Source organism: Carettochelys insculpta, chromosome 11, assembly GCF_033958435.1.
Source record: "Carettochelys insculpta isolate YL-2023 chromosome 11, ASM3395843v1, whole genome shotgun sequence".
NCBI lineage: Eukaryota > Metazoa > Chordata > Testudines > Carettochelyidae > Carettochelys > Carettochelys insculpta.
Genome location: NC_134147.1, coordinates 49,157,689 through 49,172,591, shown reverse-complemented (window position 1 = coordinate 49,172,591; position 14,903 = coordinate 49,157,689). Strand labels below are relative to the sequence as shown.

General features: G+C 62.5%; 1 protein-coding gene across 2 annotated transcripts in view; it reads left to right on the top strand.

Annotated features, from left to right (window-relative positions):
- The window catches only part of QARS1 (glutaminyl-tRNA synthetase 1), a 32,569-nt gene that overhangs the window by 17,459 nt on the left and 207 nt on the right, over positions 1–14,903 (top strand). The window contains exons 10-23 of one of the 2 annotated variants that reach the window (XM_075005618.1): positions 7–93; positions 962–1,061; positions 1,777–1,855; positions 1,985–2,093; positions 3,098–3,228; positions 3,752–3,844; positions 4,090–4,227; positions 4,456–4,543; positions 5,757–5,900; positions 5,969–6,073; positions 6,628–6,720; positions 12,952–13,079; positions 14,191–14,257; positions 14,537–14,662. In XM_075005618.1, the coding sequence (XP_074861719.1) occupies positions 7–93; positions 962–1,061; positions 1,777–1,855; positions 1,985–2,093; positions 3,098–3,228; positions 3,752–3,844; positions 4,090–4,227; positions 4,456–4,543; positions 5,757–5,900; positions 5,969–6,073; positions 6,628–6,720; positions 12,952–13,079; positions 14,191–14,257; positions 14,537–14,662 (1,488 nt within the window). Of the gene's footprint in view, positions 1–6; positions 94–961; positions 1,062–1,776; positions 1,856–1,984; positions 2,094–3,097; positions 3,229–3,751; positions 3,845–4,089; positions 4,228–4,455; positions 4,544–5,756; positions 5,901–5,968; positions 6,074–6,624; positions 6,721–12,951; positions 13,080–14,190; positions 14,258–14,536; positions 14,663–14,903 lie in introns of both variants that reach the window. The other variant, XM_075005617.1, reaches the window with a different exon arrangement.

The window sequence follows — 14,903 nt, the reverse complement described above, 5'->3', positions numbered from 1 at the left end:
CTGCAGGTGCGGACGCGGTTCCCTCCGGAGCCCAACGGCATCCTGCACGTCGGCCACGCCAAAGCCATCAACTTCAACTTCGGCTACGCCAAGGTGAGATCTGCTGGCCACGCCCGCGTCCCCTGCGCCACGCTGAGCTCGGCCACCCCCGCCGGCCACGCCCGTGTCCCCTGCGCCACGCTGAGCTCGGCCACCCCCGCCGGCCACGCCCGTGTCCCCTGCGCCACGCTGAGCTCGGCCACCCCCACCTGCCACGCCCGCGTCCCCTGCGCCACGCTGAGCTCGGCCACCCCCGCCGGCCACGCCCGCGTCCCCTGCGCCACGCTGAGCTCGGCCACCCCCGCCGGCCACGCCCGCGTCCCCTGCGCCACGCTGAGCTCGGCCACCCCCGCCGGCCACGCCCGCGTCCCCTGCGCCACGCTGAGCTCGGCCACCCCCGCCGGCCACGCCCGCGTCCCCTGCGCCACGCTGAGCTTGGCCACCCCCGCCGGCCACGCCCGCGTCCCCTGCGCCACGCTGAGCTCGGCCACCCCCGCCGGCCACGCCCGCGTCCCCTGCGCCACGCTGAGCTCGGCCACCCCACCATCTGCGTCTGGGCCTCCTGGTGCTGCCCCCCCGCTGGCTGCACCCAACCCCCTGCTGTGCTGCTGAGCTCCATGGCCCCATGCCAGCTGTGCCCCCTGGTGCTCCCAGCCGCGCCCAGCTGAGCCCTTCCCTGTGACAGCCCTGCCCGTGCCCTCTCCTGCAATGCCCAGTGGCTCTCTCCTCCTCCAGCTGCATGCCAGGCCTGCCCCATTGCCCCGTGGGAAGTTCCCCACACCCGTGTTTGGGTGCCAGCCAGACACTAAAGGCCTTAAGCCCCAAGAGCGCTGGGGGCGCCTGCCCCACTGTGGCCCTGCGGGGTCCCTGCTCCGGGGGGCTGCCACATGGGCCCAGGGCTAACCAGCCGTGCCCCCTCCAGGCCAACGGGGGCGTGTGCTTCCTGCGCTACGACGACACCAACCCCGAGAAGGAGGAGGAGAAGTACTTCACCGCCATCCGGGACATGGTGGAGTGGCTGGGTAGGGGCGGCTGGGTGCCCTGCAGGAGCTGGAGTTGGGGTGCTGGGCCGGCTGCACACCCAGCCTGAGGTTGTCTCCATGGTAGCCGGGGGGCGGTTTGGTGACTCTTTGCACCCAGCTCTACCCCCTGCTCCTGTGACTGGGCCCTGGTGATAGCCGGGTGCAGCAAGGGGTGAAGGAGTAGCCGGGCGCCCGGAGGGTGGGGGCGGGAGGGGGAGGGCGCTGGGGGGGGGGGTCAGGGCCCAGCCGGGCGCCCGGAGGGGGGGCAGGAGGGGGAGGGCTCTGGCGGTGGGGGTCAGGGCCCAGCCGGGCGCCCGGGGGGGGGAGGCGGGAGGGGGAGGGCGCTGGGGGGGGTCAGGGCCCAGGCGGGCGCCCTGAGTGGGGGCGGGAGGGGGAGCGTGTAGGAGGGGAGGTCAGGGCCCAGCCGGGTGCCCTGGGGTGGGGCAGGAGGGGGACGGCGCTGGGAGGGCAGTTGGTGCAGGGGAGGTGTCACAGCGCCTGCAGCAGTTGCTGGTCTAACGGGGCCTGCTGCCGCCCTTGCCTGGGGGTTGCTAGCCTGGCCTCTCCCCATTTCTCTCAGCTGCCTCCCAGGAAGGGCGGGGGGTGCGCAGGCTGGCGTCTGCTGTGCCTGCCTGTACCTGCCTGCTGTGGGGTGTGGCGGCGAGGGGGCCAGGCTGACGTCTGAGCGTGGGGTGGGGGCTCGCTGTGCCCACAGGCTACCAGCCGTATGCTGTGACGCACGCCTCGGACTACTTCGACCAGCTCTATGCCTGGGCCGTGGAGCTTATCCGGCGGTGAGTGTGCCGAGCGCGTGGGGCCCAGCCCGTTTGGCTGCATGAGTGGCCTGACCCCAGCAGAGCTGGTGGCTGGAGTGTGTCCCCGTGGGGCGCACGTGGGGAACATGTGACATCTCTCGCCCCCAGCGGTCACGCCTACGTCTGCCATCAGCGAGTGGAAGAGATCAAAGGTCACAACCCTCCCCCGTCACCGTGGCGGGATCGGCCCGTGGAAGAGTCGCTCCTTCTCTTCGAGGTGCGTGTGCCTGGAACCTGGACTCAATACCCCCGCCCCCCCCCCGCCTCCCACGGTGACCCCTGCCACGTCCTCCGCCCACGGATGGCACCTCCCACAGCATCCCCCACCATGTCCCCTGCCTATGTTCCCCGCCCACAGCCGGCTCCTCCTATGGCATCCCCCACCAGGTCCCCCTCCCACGGCGTTCCCCACAGCACCTCCCACGGCGCCCCTCCCCCGCCCGCGGCCGGCGCCTCCCATGGCGACCCACGGCGACACCCCCTCCCCCGCCCGCGGCCAGCGCCTCCCACGGCGACCCCCGCCTGCGGCCGGCGCCTCCCACGGTGACCCCTGCCACGTCCTTCGCCCATGGATGGCACCTCCCACAGCATCCCCCACCATGTCCCCTGCCTATGTTCCCCGCCCACAGCCGGCTCCTCCTATGGCATCCCCCACCAGGTCCCCCTCCCACGGTGTTCCCCACAGCACCTCCCACGGCGCCCCCCCCCCCCCCCCCCGCCTGCAGCCGGCGCCTCCCACGGCGACCCCCCCCCCCGCCCCGCCCACAGCCGGCTCCTCCTGTGGCATCCCCCACCAGGTCCCCCTCCCATGGCGTTCCCCACAGCGCCTCCCACGGCGTCCCCTGCCTCCCACGGCCGGCGCCTCCCACGGCGTCCCCTACCATGTTCCCTGCCCACAGCTGGCTCCTCCTATGGCATCCCCCACCCACGTCCCCTATCCACGGTGTCGCCCATGGCTGGCGCTTCCCACAGCATCCCCCGCCAGGACCCCCTCCCACTTCAGATGCCTCCAGATAGGGAAGACCCCAGGCAGCATCCTGCCTGCACCCTGCCCTCTTCTGAGGGTTGGCCATTGCCTGGCCCCTCCGGTACCACCTGTGGGAGCTGCCCATACAGCCCGTCCCCTCTCGCAGTTGGGCCTCTGGTCCTGCTGGCAGCGCCATCTGCCCCTGGCTGTGCCCAGGAGGAGCTGCCGGCACGGGCTGAAGCCTGTCCTCGCAGGGGATGCGAAAGGGGAAGTTCGAGGAGGGGGAGGCCACGCTGCGCATGAAGCTGGTGATGGAGGACGGGAAGCTGGACCCTGTTGCCTATCGCATCAAGTACACGCCACACCACCGGACCGGGGACACATGGTAGGTGGCTGTGCCCCGGGGCCAGCCCACTGTGGGCAGACGGGGGAGCATGCGGGGCTGGGAGGTGCAAGGACCTGCGCCGAGCCTGGGTCGGGTGGGGAAGGGTGTGGGGCTTGGATCCTGTAGGGGATGGCTGCTCTGGGCAGGGGACACCGGGCACCTGGGTGTGGCAGTGCAGAGCCAGAGCAGGGGCGACCCTAACAAGGGGTGTGTGTCTCTGGGGGACAGGAGAGGGTGGAGCCCCCTGTAAGCCCCATGACCACCCAGCAAGCTAGGCACCCGGGGAACCCAGCCCCAGCCAGCCTGGGGAGAGGCGCCCAGCCCAGCCCTGCTGTGGTGCGGAATCCTTTCTCCCCGCTGCAGCCCTGGGGCCACATGCGCCCAAACCTCTCATCCCTGCCCACCGCCCCCTGCCCAGCCCTGAGCCCCCGCACCAGGGCAAGGGTGGGCATCGTCCGGCCCCTCTTGCTCGGCGCTCGTGCAGCGGCTGGAGAGACCCCTCAGGCTCTGCCTCGCCTTCCAGGTGCATCTACCCCACGTATGACTACACGCACTGCCTGTGCGACTCCATCGAGCACATCACCCACTCGCTCTGCACCAAGGAGTTCCAGGCCCGGTGAGTGGGGCTCTGTGCAGGGAGGGGCTGTCAGTGCCCTGGCAGGGCAGGGAGCCCGGGGCCCGGCGGGGGCAGTGCCTGGGGCTCGAGGGACCTGACCCATCTGTGGCTGAGCCCTGCTGGCAGAATGCTGGGGAGTGAGGTAGCAGCTGGGTGTGGGCTGGTGCCCATGGGCAGTGCCAAGCGTGGCATGGGGGCAGGGCAGCACGTGGAGTGTGAGCGTGTGGCCATCCCTTCCCCCGCAGGCGCTCCTCCTACTTCTGGCTGTGCAATGCGCTGTCCGTGTACTGCCCTGTGCAGTGGGAGTATGGCCGCCTCAACCTGCTCTACACCGTGGTGTCCAAGCGCAAGATCATCCGGCTGGTGGAGACGGGTGCCGTGAGGTGAGTGGGGCAGGCTGCTGGGGCGGGCCAGGGCGCTAAGGGTGAGGTGCTTAGGGTGGGGCGCTAAGGGCAGGGCCCTGGGGTGGGTCACTGGGCCGGGGTGCTTAGGGCAGGGTGCTGGGGTGGGGCGCTGGGGTGGGGTGCTGGGGTGCTAAGGGAGGGGCGCTGGGGTGAGCAGGCTGGTTCCAGGCCGCTCCCTGCTGGTGACTGCTGGCGTTACTGTTTCAGGGACTGGGATGACCCGCGGCTCTTCACACTGACGGCCCTGCGCCGCCGCGGCTTCCCTCCTGAGGCCATCAACAACTTCTGTGCACGGGTGGGTGTCCAGGTGTGATAGGATGGGGCTTCTGGGCACAGCTAGAAAAGTCAACCTAGGGTAGCTTTGCTTAAAACCGGGCCCCTTACGGCCAGGCTGGGATTCCCTTCTCACTAAGGCAAATCCCACCAGCCACAAACGTACCTCTGCCAGCCCCACTGGCCAGCCAGAAGCCACACAAGCAAACCCCCCAACTGCCCAGCTGGTGTACCAGCCCCGTCCAACAATCCCTACTCGAGTGAATGGTTCTTAAAAGCTCTTTCCCTAACTCCACACAGATTGTCCCGGGCCCCAAAGGGTCCAGCCAGAGTCCCTGGTCAATGTACATTTGTATCTTACCTGGAAACAACACACTTGGCCAAACCCTTTAGCTCTGAACATCTAAAGCTTTATTAACAAACGAACAAACAAACCAAACCAAAAAGAGACCAGGGTGAGAGAGCAGAAGGGTGTTAGCACCACTTTACACGCAGCCATTACAGCTACTGACACAGCCAGCGGTCTCTGACAGCCCGTTGCGTAAGGGCAGTGACCCCCGGTTACATGGTCTGAATTACCGGAGAGCTGTGATGTGGTGAGCTGGAGTCAGCGTGCAGGAACAGGAGTCCTTGCAAGAGGGACAGGAACAAAAGCCAGACTTTCTCCCAGACAGACTTCTCCCCCCATGGACGCTGCTCGGCCCCGTTTATAGTTTTCTCCTGTGGCGAGAAGCAGCCCTTTCCTCTTCCCATGGGCCCTGCAGGGTCGGTGTCGTCCCACCCAGGGGAGCCGCTGTGGCCAAGTGCCGCTGATCGCTGGTTTTGCCAGCGCGCCCCCGTCACTTCCATGGCGAGCAGGTTGGATGTCTGGGGGGCTGATTTCAGTGCCTTGGCTCAGCCCAGGTCACCTTGACCGGCGGGCTGCATCCCGGGGGCTGAGCCGTTGTTTCCCATCCAGCCTCCTCCTCCCAACTCCCCGACGCGCACGGCACGGAAGAAGGAGCGCACAGATTCAGGGCGTCGGCGGCGCCCGTCAGGCCCCACCCACGGCCACGCTTGGGGCCGCCAGATGTAGGGGGAGCGTGACAGGGCTCCGCACCCAGGACGAAAGTCCAGTCCCGTGACAGCAGGCTACGGGTGCCCGGGTTGGTAGGCGCCCAGGGATGTTGGGCAGGTGGGGTGGGGGTTGCCCGGAGGCGCTCCGGCGTGGAGCTGAGCAGGGCCTGTGCCTGCAGGTGGGGGTGACAGTGGCGCAGACGACGCTGGAACCACACCTACTGGAGGCATGCGTGCGCGAGGCGCTGAACGACAGCGCTCCCCGGGCCATGGCTGTACTGGACCCCCTCCGCGTCACCGTCACCAACTTCCCTAGCCAGCAGGTGAGGCCCCTCCTCCGCCCCTGCCCAGCCTGACCCCACTGCCGCACTCACCCTCTGCCTTCTCCCAGCCCCTGGACGTGCTGGTACCCAACTTCCCAGCCAACGAGAGCCGGGGCTCCCACTGCGTGCCGCTGCACCCCACCCTCTACATCGAGCAGAGTGACTTCCAGCAGGTGAGCGGGCCGGGTCGGGCCACCATCACCGAGCTCCACGGCCAGCTGTGGGGGAGTTGGGCTGCACCGTGCGGGGGGGAAGGGGCTGAGTCTGTGGGAGCAGGAAGCAAGTGGCTGGGCAGGCTGGGAGGGGGTGGGTCTGTGAGGGGGAGGTGAGTGGCTGGGCAGGCTTGGGGGGGAGGCGAGTGGCTGGGCAGGCTGGGCGGGTGGGTCTGTGAGGGGGAGGCGAGTGGCCGGGCAGGTCTGTGAGGGGGTGGGTCTGTGAGGGGGAGGCGAGTGGCCGGGCAGGTCTGTGAGGGGGAGGCGAGTGGCTGGGCAGGCTGAGGGGGGAGGCGAGTGGCTGGGCAGGCTGGGAGGGGGTGAGTCTGTGAGGGGGAGGCGAGTGGCTAGGGAGGCTGGGGGGGGTGGGTCTGTGAGGGGGAGGCGAGTGGCTAGGCAGGCTGGGGGGGTGGGTCTGTGAGGGGTGAGGGGAAAGGGGAGCAACCGGGTGGCAGGGGGAGCGCAGGCTGTGGGTTGCAGCTGAGCTGAGCTGACAGGTGTGATCTCCACAGCAGGTGACAGACAAAGGCTACAAGCGACTGGCGCCTGGGCAGCCCGTGGGACTGCGACACACCGGCTACGTCATCGCTGTCCAGAACATCATCACGGTGGGTGGGGCTACCCAGCACCAGCGGATCCCATCTGTGCCCAGCGGGCAGGGCAGAGGGGGCCAGGACGCCTGGGTTCCAGGTCTGGCTCAGCCATCACCAGGCCTTGCTGCTCTGGGCACAGCATCTCCCTGCACTAAGGGGATGGGGTCGGCATCGCTTGGTCCCTGCCAGCATGCAGCTGCTGTGGATGGGGCTGGAGCTGGTGCAGGCAACGGGGGGCCTTGGTTCTCTGGGAGGCAGCCATGCTGCCTGGAACAAGGCTCAGTGTTTCTCAAATGCGACACCCCATCCGCAACCAGGAGTGACTCTTGCCCTGCAGGTAGAAGAGAAGCTTTGTCAGGTGACAGGTGGTAATGGACGGGGTTTCTGGGCACAGCTAGGGAAGTCAGCCCAGGGTACATTTGCTCAAAACCAGCCCAGGCTGGGATTTCCTTCTTGCTAAGGCAAATCCAGCCAGCCACAAACACACCTCTGCCAGCCCCACTTGCCAGCCAGAGGCCACACAAGCAAACCCACCGACTGCCCAGATACTTCAAAATGCCCCATCCAACAGCCCTCTACTCAGGTGAGTGGTTCTTAAAACCTGTTTCACCAACTCCACACAGATTCTCCTGGGCCCCAGAGGGTCCGGCCCCAGTCCCCAGTCAGTCTGTACTTGGGTCCTACCCAAATCACCACTCTTACTGACCCTTCAGTCTCAGATATCCACAGGGTTGTTAACAAAGAACGAACAGGGTGAGGGAGAAGAGTTGTCAACGCGATGCTTTACGTGCATCAGTTCCAGTTACTTGGGCAGCCAGCGATGGTATTTGCTGATTCCTGGAAGCCCACCCCATAAGGGGTGTGATTCCACCTTACATAGTCTGTTACTGGAGGTCTGGCGAGCTGGAGCCGGCACGCTGGAATGTGGAACAGGAACCCCCAGAGTGGACGCTGCTAGGCCGCTTTTATAGGTTTTTCTTGTGGAGGGAAAAAGTCCTTTCTTCTCCCCATCAGGCACTGGAGAGTCAGGCTCACCGGGCTCGGGTAGGTGGCTGTGGCACTCTGCCACTGGAGGCAGTCCCAGATTCCTGAGATGTGTGTTGGACGGCTGGGAGTTTGTTCCTGTGTCTTAGTCCAACACTTCAGCTGGGGAGGAGCTCACATCTTAGTACTAAAGCATTTGTAATACAGCTACAGAGCTAAAATCTAGAACTCTACCTACGGACATGGCACAGACACGCAAGTAGCACACACAGACTCAGGGCGTCCTTGGCTTTCATTGGACCCCTCACACAGCCCTTGGTGCTAATACATACAATGGGCCCATAACACGGCTTTTGTACCCAATATAAAGATCCTGTCCTGCGACACAGGGTTACAGCATGGTACAGGACCGTCACTCCAGCAACCAGAAGTGGGCTGTCTGATCCATGTTGCAAGGAGGAGCTCCCCCAGAGGGAACCCCGGGCCTGGAGACCCTCTCCAGCCCCAGACTGACTTCCCTAACTGCCTGAGCTTCTAATTTAAAAACCAGCCGGGCTCCACCTCTCCCTTTGTCTGGCTCCCAGTGGAAAGCAAAGGTGTTACCTGGTCGCCTAGGTTACAGCCGGTCAGGTCTGGTCGCCTAGGTTACAGCTAGCAGGAATCCCATGCCCGTGTGAGCCACTCTCATACACCTGCACCCCCACTTTGTCACTGTGATGGAGCGGGGGATACCTGTGTGTGTGAGTGGCTCACAGAGGGTGGGGGTCTCCTTCTGAGGGGAACCTTGATGACCAGGTAACACCTTTGTATTGGAGACGACGGGGAGGTGGAGTCTGAGGGGTTTGAATTGGAACTGGGAGCTGGAAGCAGTTAGTCTGGGCTGGGAGAGAGTGAGACCAAGGAGGGGGCAAGGCCCCGGCTCCAGGGGCCCCACGGGGCCTCCTCTCCCCAGCATGGATAGGACTGGCTGTCTCTGCCAGCTGCACTGACTCCTCTGTACCATGCTGTGTCCTGTCGGCTCATAAACCTGCTGTTCTTCTGCTGAGTGAGAGTCACTCCTGCCTGCGGACGGGTGCAGAGCTTGGGAGACCCCTGAACCCCATCACATCGGTGTCAGGAGTGGGATCTTCTGCACCCTGAGGATGGAGCATCCAGCAGTAAGGGACGGGGGCCAGGAGGAAGAAGTGGGGTCTGCGAGACCCAGGTGTGCTGACGGGCAGTGAGGTGCAGGTACCCAAGGCGGAGGGGCCTGCGGCCGAACCCAAGCAACTGCGGTCGTGGTCCTCGAGAGGGGGTGTCACACCCGAGGAGGGGTTACTCCTGGGAGTCTGTTGGAGTTGGTCCCAGAAGGCAGTGGGGCCAAGGGCCCAAACCTCAGGAACAAGTGACCCACGAGGAGGCTGAAATGCTGAATGAGTTCGTCCCAAGACAGTGTGGTCGTGGTCCTTGAGAGCATGTGTCGCAGCGAAGAAGGGGTTCCTCTGGGAGTCTGTTGGAGTTAGTCCCAGAGGGCAGAGGGGCCTGCGGCCTAACCCCGGGGAGCTTGTGACCCGCAAGGAGTCTGGCACACTGAAGGGATTCTTCCAGGTATCGTGGGGTGTAGAGGGCACCAGCCTGAGAGCCTGCGACCACGCTCAGCAACTCCACTGTGAAGTGGCAGCACCTGGAAGCTGAATCAAGATTAAAGGAGTTGGACAAGGCAGCGTGGATGTGCAATGGCAGAACTGAGTGTTAAGGAAACTCCTGCAGAGGTGAGCCCAGATGGGGGCAGGGAACCGTGGACTGCATGGAGCTCTGAACCGAGTGGCCTGCCGCAGCTCAAGGAGGGAAGGAGTGATTCCAACCCATCGTCTACTAGTGGCCAAGACAGATCTGCAGAGAGTTTTCCATGCCTGGGCCGAGAAAGGTGCCTGTGTGTCTGTTCAGGAAAGCAGCTTGTCCACTGGGAATGGCAAGTTGTCTGTGAGAAAAGCTGCTTCGCCTTCTGGGTGTGTGTCGAGACCAGCCAGGGGGGCTGGGACAGAGCGTCTCCCATTGTCTGTCTGTGTTGAACAGCAGCAGCCTGGGGAGAGAGCAGAGCCTGCATTTGGAAAAGGTAGTAGGCATCCTTCAGTCTGGATAGACTATGGATCGCGCCCTTTAAAGTTTCAATTGAGGACTTCATTTACAGCGTCTACTGTGACTATGAAGACCCACACAAGAGTGACAGTCCTTGCTGCATCTTCTGCAGATGTAGTGGGTGTCTGGTGAGTCCTTATTGTGCTTTCTGTGTGCTCGCTTCTCCTCTGCTAGCTGTCTGATCCTCACCTCGCCCTTCTGAAGGTCCTTGTGTAACCCCTGCCTCCATCTGCTGCAGTCATCTGCTAGTTCTTCCCAGTTGTCCAGCTCGATGTCTACCTCTCTGAGGTCTGTCTTGCAGACATCTTTGTAACGCAGCTGGGGGCGTCCGGGAGGTCTTTTGCCAGAGGCTAGCTCACCATACAGGATGTCTTTTGGGATCCTTCCATCATTCATCCTGTGGACGTGGCCAAGCCAGCGGAGCCGACACTGCCTGAGGACGGTGTGCATGGTTGGGATTCCAGCTTGCTCGAGGACGGCGGTGTTGGTCACTCTGTCCTTCCATGATATTCCAAGGATGCGCCTGAGGCAGCGCAAGTGGAAGACGTTCAACCTCTTTTCCTGGCGGGCATACAGGGTCCAAGTCTCGCTGCCATAAAGGAGGGTGCTGAGGATGCAGGCTCTGTAGACTTGCATTTTGGTGTGAGTGTACAGCTTGTTGTTATTCCAGCTTGTTTGGAAAAGGTGCTAACGAGGAAACGAGTCCATTGTCTGAGGAAGATTCCCCAGCCTGGGGTGGCTGGAGAGGGAACCACCAGGAAAGAGCATTCCAGGTGTACTCTGAACCCAGCCATGGGGGCTTGAGCAGAGGGAATGGCTCTGGGATGGGCAGTGGTGTCCCTGATCAGGACGCTGGTCTGCAAGAAAGGTGCTTCTGCTTCTGGGGAAGTGACTCCTTTGTCTGAGCCTGGGGGGGCTCGAGATGGGGCCAAGACCCCAGAACTGGATCTGAGTGGAGCTGAAGCCCAGATGGGACGTGGGCCTACCTCTGTGTCTCTCAGGGAGGATGATGCTTTAACTCGGTCTGATCCAATCAGTATCATCAGGGAATCCCAGAGACCAGATGATTCGAGTACTTGTTCTTTGCCTGATGGGCCAGAAGTGATCCTGGGCATAGGTGAAACCTAGGAGCTGGTTGTGGCTCAAGGTAGCAGTGCCCCTGTGGAGGCAGACAGGGGTGAGTTGTTTGGGGGAGCTCTTGGGGAAGAAAATTTCCCTGAAACTTTTCCTGACCCGTCTGTGGGGACTGCAGAAAATGGGAGTGAGGTGAAGGAGCGTGAACAGGAAAGGTGCTTGTCTGTAAGAGCCAGGACCTGCCTGAGTGTGAAACCACTGGCTGTGCTCTGGAAGGGTCCAAAGCAGGCAGTGTAAAAGTTTCTCAGGAATTGGAAGTTGGGCCAAGTAAAGTGAAAACTCTCAGGGAATGTGAGCAGCCCTGTGAGGACCAAGTGAAACAGCTGCACAGTCAATCGCTATAGGGTGCAGGAGAGGGTGAGCAATCCCCCATCTCCAGATGGTGGAAACATTTATGTTCTCATACTGGACTCCACTTCTGATTCCATGGGGGAAGCAGAAGTTGGAGGTGGAAGGACAAAGGAGCTTTGGGCCTGGTGGGCCAGTAAGGGATAAACAGGGATTCCTCCATGTGGATTCTGCCTCTGGGACTCACAAAACAACTTTTAGAAACCAGTTTGGTTTGCAAATTTCCAGACTGGCAGGGAGGGGCCTCTCCCTGAGATCATCAATGGCCCAGCTCTTGTTAGAAGGGAGGGCACAGCCAGAGAGATCAGATTTCCACCCCGGGGGCAAGAGAGAGGATTAGAACTTGATGGTGCAAAGAAAGGCCTCAGCCACTTAGCCCCAAAATATCAGATTCTCAAGGAGGTTACACAAAGGTTGTGGGCTACCTAAGAGCAACGTAAATGTGCACTTGCAATGGGTTTGGTCTGTTACTCATGCTGACTGCTGTAACCAGTGGGTGCTGCTACCAAAAACTGTAGAATTGTACCATGTACTGAATGTTTGGAAAGAGGCATGTAACATGATGACATGGATGTATAAGCATGAATTGTACGTTGAAGGAGTTTGTAATTCTGAAATGTCATCGTTGTTCCCTGCAACTCATGACGGGGAACATTCCACACCTATTGTGTGGCATGGAAGGGGAAACTGAGGCACGCAACCATTTTGGTGGTCTGGCTAAATGCCAAGGGTGGAAAGCATTTGTACCTTCATTTATTGGACTGTAACTGAATTCCAAACATTTGCTGGAGCAGCTGTATGGGCTCTGCCTGCCCGACTTGAGAACGTTGCTGATAGACCGGAGACCGAAGCCGGGGGAGACCGACCAACCCGAGGGAACTAAAGGGACTTGTCTGGCTGCATCACATGAAAAGGGCCAAGACCAAGCTCCTGACATGGCACCTCCCCCAGCAGGATTACGACGTGGAGGTGGTGCACATCAAGGGGAGTGCCGAGGGTACAGCTGATGCCCTATCCCATGGGGAAGACCCCGAACTTCCCCAGGTCACCAGCTGAGTGACCCCGCTCAGTTCGGTCTGGAAGTGGGGAAAGATGTGATGGAGCGGGGGATACCTGTGTGTGTGTGTGAGTGGCTCACAGAGGGTGTGGGTCTCCTGCTGAGGGTAACCTTGATGACCAGGTAACACCTTTGTGCTGCAGGCAAAGGGGAGGTAGAGCCTGAGGGGTTTGAATTGGAACTGGGAGTCGGAAGCAGTGAGTCTGGGCTCGGAGAGAGCGAGACCAAGGAGGGGGCAAGGCCCTGGCTCCGGGGGCCCCGCGGGGCCTCCTCTCTCCAGCATGGCTGGGACTGGCTGTCTCTGCCGGCTGCACTGACTCCTCTGTACCACGCTGTGTCCTGTCGGCTAATAAACCTGCTGTTCTCCTGCCAGGTGAGAGTCACTCCTGCCTGTGGCCAGGTGCAGAGCTTGGGGACCCCTGAGCCCCATCACAGTCACACCACCCCAGCCGGTGGCCGTCTGGCAGTGCCACTTCTCCCCATGCCGCTGGCATGTGGCACAGCTGGGCTCTCCCCACGGAGGGCCTGCCCTTCTGCACACGAGCCAGCTGGGAGGCATGGTCTGCCTGGAGATGCTGACCCCTGAACCTCTTGTCCGTGCTCAGGACGCCAGCGGGAAGGTGACGGAGCTGGAGGTGACCTGCACCAAGTCGGAGGTTGCTGAGAAACCCAAAGCCTTTATCCACTGGGTGTCAGAGCCACTGGTCTGCGAGGTGCGGCTCTACGAGCAGCTGTGAGTATGGGGGCTGGCCCTGGGCTTCCCCACAGGGAGGGGCTGGCAGGGTGTCCAGCTGGGTCTGGCACCTGCCCTCTCGTCCGGGGTAGCCACATGCTGGGCACAGCTCACTGCACCCGGCTGCATTTGGCCAGTGAGTCTGCTGCTACCAGGTCTCGCCAGCTGCCTGGACCACCACGGGCACCTCTGCTGGCTCCAGGCCCTGAGAGCTCAGTGCTGCCCTGAGGCAGTGGCACAGCACGCAGCTGCCAGTCAGTGGACTCCTGTTGGGGCTCTCTCCCCACCCTGACACTGAGTGTAGCGGGTGGGGGCCTGCCAAACCCTACAATACCTGGCCCTACAGGCTCTGGTTCTAAAAGCTCCCCAAGGGATCAGATTCCCCGAGTCTTGGGGGGGAAATGCTGAAAGCCCCTCTTCAGACCCAGCGAGACACACTTGGGATGTGTCCCTGGGGGGTTACCCCACTCCCCTTTCCTTAGGAGAGAGCTGGGAAGCAAAGAGCTGTGATCCAAGAGCCGCCCTTTGGTCTAGGCGGGTACAGCTGCTCCTCTGGGACACGGATCAAGTCAATACCATAAAGAGTAATTTCTTCCCAAAAGGAAAGATGAGAAAATCCCAGGAAGGACAGACGCAGACTTGGTTGCTAGATGTAATCAAAGCAACTAACGGTTATTAACTTAGAGCTTTGAGGTTACAGAGTACCAGGGAAAAATCATCAGCCAGCCAGAGAAGTCCCACACCAAGTCTAAGGCAATGTTTCCTTTCCACTCACATATCCCTGCTGGATTATTTTGAGACCAGGCTATTTACTGGAGTCATCCACTTCCTTGGTCTCTCCCTGCTCCAGTCCCAAAACCCAGACAAAGACCCCTGAGCCTGCAATTGTTCCCTTTCGATAAAGGATCCCTCTCTCCCCATTGGCTTACCTGGCTGCCCCCCACAGAAGCCCTCAGAGGGTTTTCAGGCATTCATTTGTAACACTCCCCTGGCATGGTGGTGGGTGGCAGGAGGGTATGGCCTAGCCCAGCAGAACAGCTGGTGCCCAAGGGCTGAGGAGGGGCTTCAGGGGGGCCCTGCCCCAGCCCTGACTGGCCCTGTCTCTTTGCAGGTTTTTGCACAAGAACCCTGAGGACCCTGCTGAGGTGCCGGGTGGATTCCTGAGTGACCTGAACCCCGTGAGTGCGGCAGGGCCTGGGCTGTGCTGCTGTGCCAGGGTTACCCGCTGAGTGCCCTGAGCAGAGCCCTGCAGCTGGGGACCACCGCGGTGTCTCTGGCTGGGCGGGCAGGGCCGCTGCTTCGTGGCTGGGGCCTGTGCAGAGCTGGAGCAGGGAGGAAAGCCCCCCCCCAGGCCCTTGGCACGGGACCGGGACACCCTTGGTCTGCTGGGTCCACGCTCTCTCTGCTGCTAGCCATGCGTGCCCGTGGCCTGGGCGCTGAGCCGTGCCTCTTCGCAGGACTCGCTGCATGTGATTCACGGTGCCCTGGCTGACCAATCCGTCCGCTCTGCCAAGCCCTTTGACAAGTTCCAGTTTGAGCGGCTGGGCTACTTCTCAGTGGATCCCGACAGCTCCGCGGGGAAGGTGAGTCCATCATACCCTCGCCAGGGGAGGGCTGGGGGTGGTCGCCCCACGACCCGCTCTGCAGGGGGTGGGGTGCAGGGCCTGGGCGATGGCAGCATTCCTACTGGCCCTGCCATTTCCGGTGGGTGGGGGCAGGGCAGAGGGGGCGGCTGTCCTGTGCCCTGCACCCTCTAGGCCTGGGGGTCTGTCACTGAGCCAGCCGCTGCCCAGGGCTCACAGTGACTCCTGCCTCTCCCTCTCC